Source organism: Phyllopteryx taeniolatus, chromosome 10 (assembly GCF_024500385.1).
Source record: "Phyllopteryx taeniolatus isolate TA_2022b chromosome 10, UOR_Ptae_1.2, whole genome shotgun sequence".
NCBI classification, from domain to species: domain Eukaryota; kingdom Metazoa; phylum Chordata; class Actinopteri; order Syngnathiformes; family Syngnathidae; genus Phyllopteryx; species Phyllopteryx taeniolatus.
Window position 1 is genome coordinate 14,601,943 of NC_084511.1, and position 10,941 is coordinate 14,612,883.

Here is a 10,941-nt window from a genome sequence, read left to right on the forward strand (position 1 = left end):
AAGGTATTTAAAAGTGACATTTAATGAACCAAATCTTCTTTTTCTGTACAGAGTCATAACAACAAAACCTCAAAGATGTCGCTCTACATCACTTGAAATTAACATCAAAGCCCAGACAGTAAAGTTAAAATCATTAAGGCAAAAAAGAAAACTGTTGTGCTTCCATGGAAAATTCTTCTGACATGCAAATCAGAAAAGTGATCAGACTGGGATTTAAACCTCGAGGTCAAATGATTTTTGTCAGTCACGTAAAAGTGCACCTGCATACAACATTCTTCGATATTTATTTTACCCAAAGACAGCAAACATCTCGAATTCATCAATTTCAAACACGTGAAAATAAACTCTAGATCACAAGGAAAAAAACAAAAGCCAAATTTTGATCAGTTTAGGCATGTTGTAAAGACAGAATGGTAAATTATCTTCAAAAATCTCAACTAGGTTGGTGTGATACCAGCACAAATGACTCAGAATATTGGTACTTTCTTATTAATTTTTCAGTGGGTAACCCCACATTGACTTTAAATTCATTTTGAAGAATAAGAACAATTTCCTCTGATTTAATACAGCAAAAACGGGCAAAAACCACAACACATGCGTGCAATGCTGGACATTGCACCAGAGTTGTGCAAAACACATGCGTGACAAGCATGTACATTAAACCAGTGATTCCCAACTACTAATCTGCCAAGGGAAACTATCCAATTTCATTTAATTGGTCAGAAAATTATTTACCACATAATGTCTTTGTTCATCTATGGCAGTGAAATATAGTGACAGGCAGAACAATTAATTGCTTTTCAACAGATTTGGCTACAACTAGCATCTACTTTTTGTAACACTTTTGTTGGGTAGTGTGCCGTATTATTATTTTTTTAGTATTATGTAAAATATGTCTTGGTGCATTAAAGGTTGGGAAACACTGCACTAAAGAGACAAAGTATTGGGAAAAACCTCCTGTAGGTATAAGGGTATTGTGTCCCAATTACTTTATTTCACAGTCATTTGACTTCACTTGAAAGAATTCCCTGACTGAGTCAGGAGACAACACTGCTAACCCTCAGTTGAGCGATGTGGCGGAGTCATTTACAGCTGTACAAATGTGTGACAAGAGCCTATATAAGTCACAATAAAACCATGAGGTGGCGCTATAGAGTGAGCGCATGCTTATGTGGTGCATGTTAAAGACCTGTTGTGATTTCCAGCCTCTCCCTGGAAAGCAAGAAGCCATGCTTGTAATTCTAGCAAAACAATATTAAGGCATCACTTATTAAATGTTACACACAAGATGGAGATAACATGCGCCACTAATGACTACACTGAGGGAAGAGTACTGCTAACCGCTTACCATGAATATAATCGCAACCAAAGAGTAAACTATTTCCCCAAATCGTTTGTTTGCGTAAGAGGCGTCTTCATCCGTTTGAGTTCTACGCTGTGTCGTGATGTCCTCTTCCGCCACATCTGAGCAGGTCAATTAAGAAAATAAGAATGATGTTAGTTGTCAGACAAAAATTACTGTCTATTACTAGTTACGTTTGACTCCATTTGAACAACCAAACGGAGCCAGGCAGTCTCATGACGGCACACGAAGTTTCTGCAGCCTCTCACAGAAGTTTTCAAAGTGACAAATGGTCATGGAACCTTGTAACAACAAGAGAACGGAATGGCTATGTAATATCTAGCTAATTTAAGACTAGCGATGCACTGAAATGAAAACTCTTGGCTAAAACCCCGAAAGCGTAAACATTCAACAAATTACAATGCCAATTATTATTAAAATCGCATTTATGGCTATGACTGCAGAGCTGCCAACCTATAGCAATTCACTTCCAGATCAATTTGTCTGGATTCCCATATTTTTAAAATTACCGTGGGACAGTTATTGTAGTACTTACATAATAGGATAAAAATAATTCTGCAAACTGTTCAATTGCACAACATAATCATTAAATCATGGCTTCAATATTTTTTATTTTGATTTATTATAATCAACCTTGTAATGCCAGACGCATTTGCAGCCAAATATCTTTTTGTATTTCCTGTATCGCTGTTGAAACGATTAAAATTTCCCCATTGTGGGACTAATAAAGGTTATCATAAATATTTCTAAATTTACTTTTAAACTTATACAGTGGGGCAAAAAAGTATTTAGTCAGCCACCAATTGTGTAAGTTCTCCCACTTAAAAGGATGAGTGAAGCTTGTAATTTTCATCATAGGTATACCTCATCTATGAGAGACAAAATGAGGAAAAAACATTAATTCCAGAAAAGCACATTGTCTGATTTTTAAAGAATTTATTAGCAAATTATGGTGGAAAATAAGTATTTGGTCACCTAGAAACAAGCAAGATTCCTGGCTCTCACAGACCAGTAACAACTTCTTTAAGAGGCTCCTCTGTCTTCCACCCGTTACCTGTATTAATGGCACCTGTTTGAACTCGTTATCAGTATAAAAGACACCTGTCCACAACCTCAAACAGTCACACTCCAAACTCCAGTATGGCCAAGACCAAAGAGCTGTCAAAGGACACCAGAAACAACATTGTAGACCTGCACCAGGCAGGGAAGACTGACTCTGCAACAGGTAAGCATCTTGGTGTGAAGAAATCAACTGTGGGAGCAATTATTAGAAAATGGAAGACAGACAAGACCACTGAGAATCTCCCTCAATTGGGGGCTCCACGAAAGATCTCACCCCATGTGGTCAAAATGCTCACAAGAACGGTGAGAAAAAATCCCAGAACCACACGTGGGGACCTAGTGAATGACTTAGAGAGCTGGGACCAAAGTAACAAAGGCTACCATCATTAACACACTACACCACGAGGGGCTCAAATCCTGCAGTGCCAGACATGTCCCCCTGCTTAAGCCAGTACATGTCCAGGCCCGTCTGATGTTTGCTAGAGAGCACTTGGATGATCCAGAAGAGGATTGGGAGAACGTCAGATGAAACCAAAATATAACTTTTTGGTAAAAACTTGTCGTATTTGGAGAAGAAAGAATGCTGAGTTGCATCCAAAGAACACCATACCTACTGTGAAGCATGGGGGTGGAAACACCATGCTTTGGGACAGTCTTTCTGCAAAGGGAACAGGACGACTGCTCCGTGTAAAGGAAAGAATGAATGAGGCCATGTATCGGGAGATTTTGAGTGAAAACCTCCTTCCATCAGCAAGGGCATTGAAGATGAAACGTGGCTGCGTCTTTCAGCATGACAATGATCCCAAACACACCGCCCGGGCAACGAAGGAGTGGCTTCGTAAGAAGCATTTCAAGGTCCTGGAGTGGCCTAGCCAGTCTCCAGATCTCAACTCCATAGAAAATCTTTGGCAGGAGTTGAATGTCTCTGTTGCCCAGCGACAGCCCCAAAACATAACTGCTATAGAGGGGCACTGCATGGAGGAATGGGTCAAAAACCAGCAACAGTGTGTGATAACCTTGTTTAGACTTACAGAAAACGTTTGACCTCTGTCATTGCCAACAAAGGGTATATAACAAAGTATTGAGATGAACTTTTGTTATTGACCAAATACTTATTTTCCACCAGAATTTGCCAACAAATTCTTTCAAAATCAGACAGTAATTTTCTGGATTTTTTTTTCTCATTTTGTCTCTCATAGGTGAGGTATACCTATGATGAAAATTACAGGCCTCTCTCATCTTTTTAAGTGGGAGAACTTGCACAATTGGTGCCTGACTAAATGCTTTTTTGCCCCACTGTATGCCCCTTTTCTAAAGTGACTTAGGGTACTAGCGTTAATGAACTAATTCAATTACGATTCCAGTCCTTGTGTGACTGTCTCGCGTATTTTGTATTACAGTATTTTCTCTCTAGTCACTGAATTAATTAAATGTGTCTATTGTGCTCTTCAAAGTTGGTTACCCTCCACTATAACACGGTTCCAGCCTGTCCTATGTCACAAATGTATTGTATCACACAAACAGTTATTTTGGTGTTTTGCAACTGAATGTCAGAATAGCTTAGCAATTAGCATGGCTTCTTTGTCTTTCTCCTGTTAATTATTCCTCGTCCTGCCTTCGTGATAACAATACTTGTAACAAGTGCAGTTTATTCATTGCCATGGAGACGATGATTAGTACTTATGCTGCATTGACACCGAACGTGAAGCAAACATTCGCCTCCACAGCTCGGCATCATATTTAGCCGCATTAGCTGGAGCGCCACGCAATAGAGTGCAACAAACATTCCTCTTTGTACCCGAACAGCAAAAAGCAGCGAGGTTGGGTATCTGTTGAATGTGACTGCGCCGTTTTGTGTTTTTTTTTTGTTTTTTTTAAATGTTTATTATATTGTGTACATAACTGCACGGCGAAAACGGTTTTTGCTTATGCCATAACAACATCCCGTTTTGGCGGCCAAAAATTTGGTGCATCACTATTTAAGACAATTTCTCGTGGCACAATTTGCCTGAAGATTTAATTTATTATTGTTTGACTTAGTGATATTGTTGGGCAATATCTAAAATTGCACATTCCCGTTTTACATTTTTATGCAGTTGATGCTCATGCTTTGATTAAAACAAAAAAATCTGAAGTTACTCATGAGTTAATCTGTACCCGAGTATTTGTGTTTTCAGTGAATACTTGCTCTTATGCAAGTAAATATTAGGACTACATTTTACATTATTCTAAAGTAACAGTACTCTTGAGTCCAATGTATGGTTACTCTCCTCACCTTTGTTGCCTGTCCACCCATCAAGCGTGAAATTTAACAACCAAATCTTTACTTATAGGCCTATTTCTGACAACGTATATGTGAGTGAGCGGTTCTTTACTTCCGCCACACTGTTACGTCATGACAGGCCCACCTCGGCCTAATAGATGAAGAGCACCCTTGTTCGGGGTAGACTGGCGTAGGTGGGATCACCCAGCTTGCGCACTCTGGAGTAGTTAACAAAGCCCCTGACGAACAGCATGAAGCCTGCAATGCAAAGAAAGACAAAGTGTACCATTCTGACAACAATTAAAACGTTTTTTTTTTTTTTTTTCTTAACTCACCCAAGCCCAGGAAGACCCACCACAGCCAGTACTGGCCATCAAAGTAGCCAGGGAAGTAGGTAGAAAACTAAAAAGAGCAGAAGTCAACCAATCAAAACACAATATAGAGATACTATATACGCACTGGCGGATCTGCCCAATTAAAAAAAAATAATAATAATAATAAAATTTGAAAAATGCCTTGCCACCCCAGTTACCAACACGACGGTCAGCAATGAATCCATCAATCATAAATTACAGTGGAACCTCAACTTAATGGACTAATGGAGGGAGGGTCATCTGTTAAATCAGACTGTTAAATTGGAGCACATTTTTGTAGCCTAAAAACACCAGTACAGTACAATTGTTTTGTACTTTTTTTCAGAGGCTAAAACACCCAGTATAATACATTATTGTAAATGCAAAAAAAAGCTTTAATTTTATTTTATTTTATTTTTTTAAACGTTTTAAAGTTTATCCAAACTTACCTCACTAGTAAATGAAAGGGGTGATAAATGTAGACTGTGTGAAAGACTGTGACTCAATGTAGCCTGTCCAATATTTCTAATAAAAACAAAAAATTATAATTATTTGAGAATTATTGTATAGGCTACAAGGACTGAGTTAGTGTTCAATATTAAGCTATGTTATACATATTTATTAGGGAATGGAGAAAATAAAATCTGAACTTTAAATCTGTATGTGGCAGGGTTTGGGGTATAACCTCTGCCCCACCAACTGAACCTCCTCCCACCCCAGGTAAAACTTTCTAGAACCACCACTGCGTATATGTCATTAATCTTAACTAGCTCTCACCCTGACGATAAGAACCCATTTGATGAGGGACAGGCCAAAGCCCGAGATGGCTCCATATCGACCAGCAGCTGACGTGGTCAAACAGAAGGACAAGAAGAAGCCGATCCAGTTAAAGAGAAATGCCACTGGAAGACATAAGTTGTAAAGTTGCATATTAGCAGGTCAACAGTGTCTGACTTCAGTTCAATGAACATGCATTTCCTTTATCTTTGGCTTATCTTGCAACACGTATGGAAAGCCGTTTGAGCATTTATTCGATAGCTTTGATACCCAGTTTAAGGTCCATGGTACTCGTACAATCTTTGTCCTCACCTCTTTCAGCGTGCCGACTGTTTTCCAAGCAATGTTTTTTTTCACGACTCGTGACTACATGGACCTTAAGCTGGACAAAGATATTTTATATGAAAAAGAGAAGAGAGAGCAAAATATAAGATCATTTCTCAAGGCTAAATTTGCCTTAATTTATGTTATACAGATTTGATTACATTTTAGATGAAGTGATATTGTTCAGTAATTGCTGAATTTGCAAATTTATATTGTAATTGACATTCATGCTGATTTAAAATGGATTCGAAGTTACCCAACAGTTACTCACTGCTTGAGTTCTTTTATCACTGAATACTTACTCATACTCAGGTAATTATTTAGAGGCCTTTTTACTTTTTTACTCAAATCATACTAAAGTAACAGTAATCTTACTTGAATAATATTTTCAGCTACTCTACCCACCTTGGTTATTAGTGAGGCAAAACTGCACTACTTGACAACTGTGTGCTACTAGTACTATTAGTGATGATATAAAATTCTGCTCGGACCTTACAAGCAGTTCTTGTAGTACACAGATGTTATCTTGTGCAGTTTTCCCTCACCAGTAACTGTCTTACTTGTATACCAAAGTTGTCCTACTGGTGTACAGGAATGTCATACAGTCGTGGATATAAACGTTATTAGTACAACAGTTGTTCTACTAGTGTGCTCAATTGTCTTACTAGTGAGAACGAAGAGTTTACTAGTACATGGACCTTAAGTTGACTATGAAGGATAGTGAAAAAGGCTCAAACAGCTTTCCATAGTGGCATACTAATAGGACAACTACATGTTACTAGTGAAGCAAGACTGCAGTAGTTTACAACTGCATGTTTTTTGGGAAACTATCCTGTGTCCTCAATTACGCTCAGATTTTTAATATTCGTGGCAGTGCTCCATCCCTATTTATGTACCCTGCTTCCTGCACAAAGTCAGCTGGCTGGCATAGGCTCCAGCTAACCTACTACCCTGATCAGGATAAGCGCTATAAAAAAATTAATGGATGAAAAATTGGTTTAAATTTGAACAAATTGGAGGTGGACCAGTGTCATGTAGTAGAACATGCTCCTCTTCATCAGTTTCACTGTAGCACAATTAAATGCAAACATCTCCAAGAGAAGAAAGGGTGAACATGTTTCTTACTGAAGAAAGTGAGCATGAATATGCCGTCATTGCCTATTCGCAGCTGGTCAGCATCCTCAAAGTTGTCCCGGGCCACAAAGTCATCCTCCTGCAAGTATGTAAGTAATAGTGCTTTGTCTCGTGGCAGTAAAGTGGATGTGTTTGGTGATGGAGCAAAGAAGTACCGTGACTGTTCCGGTGACGAGGGGAACGACAGCCTCCGCTTTGTTTCTCTCCGCTTCATCGTAGGAGGGCAAAGTCGTGGCGACGCTGTAGGACGGAGGGTTGGGGAATCTGCCACCATCTTCCTTGTATTCAAAGAAAACTGACGAGGGGAAAGACACATGGGTTTTCTTTTATTCATGAACAAATGCATATCCATGAAACGTTGCCTTTTCATTTAACACCTCAATGTAGTGATCACAGCAAACACACACACTATGACAACAAGCACACCAGTGTGGTAAGTTTGCATGAAATGTAAAACTTTTCAAACATTTTTAAGTTGTTTTATATTTATTTACAATAATTTTGTACTGTATTGGGCATTTTAGGCCACGAAAAAAGCACATAATTTTGTACTGTACAGGGCGCATATGGCCACAAAAAGTGTGTGTGTGGGGGGGGCGTTGTGGAATAAAAAAAGACAACGCGGTTCAATATAACGGACAATCGGCTGTAACCGACGACCCCCTGCCCCTATTAGTCCTTTATATTGAGGTTCCACTCTATAGTGATTAGTGAGTAGGGAATGAGTTAACGATTACGAACGCAGCCCAAGCGTGCCAACGTACTCTTACACCACAAATAAGCAGCGTTCATAACCTCAAAACATCTTGTGTTGGTACCACCGTAACAAAGGACCCACTGCAAATGGCGAATACTAAAAGCAGAGAAGGGAGGCAGAGGGCGGAATACATTAGGGTTATATCCATCCATTACTGTTGTGTTAATGGACCATTCCATGCAAGGCAAGCCTTTCATGTGCTGCGTATTAACGGCTGCTTTTGTGTTTTACCCAAATTCAACGACTGCAGTCAAGTGAGTCAGTGGACTCACACTCACTTACAACATGTATGATCTGGCCATGAATTACACTACTGGTGAAGACTTTGCATCCAAATCCATCTATAATATTTACAAAAATCTGCCGTTTAGAACATGATAATACTTCTCCATGAAGTATTGAACTAAAATGTATCATACTGAGAGCTACTGCTAATATTTTATGTAGTCAAAAAAATAACACTGGTAGGAGACTGAAGTTTACAAGAAAGACTGGGTAATAATGTTGGGGGGGGGGTAACTGGTTAAACTAATTTTACAAAAATAAAGTGGTAATACTATGAGCATTACCAAAAACCTGTTTTAACACTTCAATCTACTGTAAGTTTAACAAAGGAAATCAATGTTTTGCACATCAGTGAGAATAATAGTTTGTCATATAAATAAACATTTGTCTGTTCTTCAGAAATAAAATATATAGATCATGATGGCAGTGTTTCCCCACATATAATGACACAGCATTTCAATTGGATTCATGTCCGGATTTTGACCAGGTCACTCCCAATCCTTAATTTTTTCATTTTTTTTTTTTAAACCATTCAGAAGTTGACTTGCTGGCGTGTTTTGGATTGTTGTCCTGCTGTAGAACCCAAGTGCGCTTAGGGTTGAGGTCACAAACTGATGGCTAACCATTCTCCTACAGGATTTTCCAGTATAGAGCAGAATTCATGGTTCCATCAACAGCAACTCGTCCAGGTCCTGAATTTTTCCAAAAGTAGGACTAGCCTTTATGTTCTTTTTGGTCAGTAGTAGTTTTCACCTTAGAATTATGCCATGGATTTCATTTCTGCGTAGTTTTTTCCTTATTGTTGAGTCATGAACACTGACCTTAACTGAGGGAAGGGAGGCCTGCAATTCTCTAGATGAGCTCTTGGAGCATTTTTTGTAGGCCAGCCACTCCGAGGTAGGCTCACCTGTTTCATGTTTTCTCCATTTGTGGATAATATCTCTCACTGTGGTTCGCTGGAGTCCTAAAGCTTTAGCATTGGCTTTCTAACAATTTCCAGACTGATGGATGTCAATTACTTTATTTCTCATCTGATCTTAAATTTGTTTGAATCGAGGCATTTTGTTGCTGCTTTTTGAGCTCTTTTGGCCAACTTAATTTAGTTAGACACGTATTATAAAGTAATTTCTTGATTGAACATTGTCTGGAGGTAATTAGGCTTGGTGTGGTCAGTGAAAATGAACTCCGCTTTCCAAAAAAATGTGATTAGCCACAGTTAAATCATAGTCATATAATACCAAAGTGGGCAATTACTTTTCGACAAGAGACCAGGTAGCCTTGAATAGTTTTTTGTCCCCTTAATAAATAAAATCATTTAAAATTTACATTTTATGTTTACTTGGGTTAGCTCTGTCTGATATTTACATTTGTTTCATGATCATTAAAGTGGGGACACTATGCCTCAATACTATACTATATAGGTTTAGCAAATCTCCCACTTGCTGGTTCCAACTTGGAAGTCAATGTGACGAGGCAGAATGCTTCCTAACCTGCATTTGCTGCAGCGACGCTACTGTAGGGAGGAGGTGCATCCGGGGCAGGACCATCTTGAGATGTCGGGAGGGTCTCCTCCTGATTCACCAGCTAGGTGAAAAACAACGAACTTGTCAAGACCAAATGCACCCGTTTGGCGAAAACTCGACATGCTGACGAGGATGAATGTAAACCTGAGGCAGACATTAACCTAAATATAACCTATCGATAAAAAATAATGTAATCACTAAACGGATGTTACAAGAAAATAACGTGCATTCGTGTGGCGTGCAACAAGTGGTCGTAATAAGATATCGTCAGCAGGATTAAAAATATTAGACTAATTATAACCCCAAAAAAAGATCTCATCAACTGAATTACCGGACGTAAACATTACACGAGCAAACGTCCAGCTAGATAGATGTTATAATCTTAAATCCGCGCAGTTTGTGTTCTCTGACATTGTTGTTGATTGATGACATTTCAAGTTGCCTCCTTTGCAAATAACATTTCGGCCCAGCTAATGCTAGCTCACGCTGGGAAATACGAAACCAAAGAGAGTCATAATATTAAGAAAATCGCTTGACACAAGGTTCGTTACGCGTTTTAAGTGATTTGTGTATGATTTAATACAGGGGAAAAACACCCATAGTCAACTACAGTCCGTTCGTATCCAAATGTTAGCTCGTTAACGCAAATGACAGGCTAACCGCGAGTGCAGATATCAGGCGAGCGTCGTTTATGCTAGACTAGACTTACCTCTTGATATCTGACGTTGCTGTTCTGCTCTGCCATCGTGGACGAAAGTAATTAAAACGTTCTCTTCCCACCTTGGCGGTGAAAATATGGTGAATTTAGAACGGCCTCAGCCGACGGAAAGAGCGGTGATAACGCTGCCTCGGGTCGGCCACCTTCTTCCTTCTCACGCTCCTCCAAGGTCTAATGATGCCTTCATGGCTTTCGAAAAATGTGCAATCGATTGTTCGCGCGTCACAGCTACACACATTTTGTAAAAATCCACAAACAAAAACTCAACAAAACAGGTTTCATGGTCTATTATTATAAATAACAGGCATCACCGAAGTCATCAACGCGAGCTGTATAAACTATCTGCTCACATTTTTCTTTGTACAACTGCATCTATTCATTT

The 10,941-nt window shown here is 39.1% G+C and overlaps 1 protein-coding gene across 2 annotated transcripts; it reads right to left on the reverse strand.

Annotated features, from left to right (window-relative positions):
- Window positions 1-2: 2 nt before the first annotated feature.
- Window positions 3-10,779, reverse strand: LOC133484305 (NEDD4 family-interacting protein 1-like). 2 transcript variants are annotated; one of them, XM_061786613.1, is made up of 8 exons: window positions 10,551-10,779; window positions 9,809-9,902; window positions 7,432-7,571; window positions 7,268-7,355; window positions 5,819-5,943; window positions 5,024-5,090; window positions 4,801-4,946; window positions 3-1,464 (listed from the first exon to the last, which is right to left on the reverse strand). In XM_061786613.1, exons 1-7 carry the CDS (start codon window positions 10,584-10,586, stop codon window positions 4,840-4,842), a joined length of 657 nt encoding a protein of 218 aa, XP_061642597.1. In that variant the 5' UTR covers window positions 10,587-10,779; the 3' UTR covers window positions 3-1,464; window positions 4,801-4,839. The 2 variants fall into 2 exon arrangements, with proteins under 2 accessions (XP_061642597.1, XP_061642596.1); XM_061786612.1 differs by having other exon boundaries at window positions 4,834-4,946; window positions 10,551-10,765.
- Window positions 10,780-10,941: the final 162 nt, after the last annotated feature.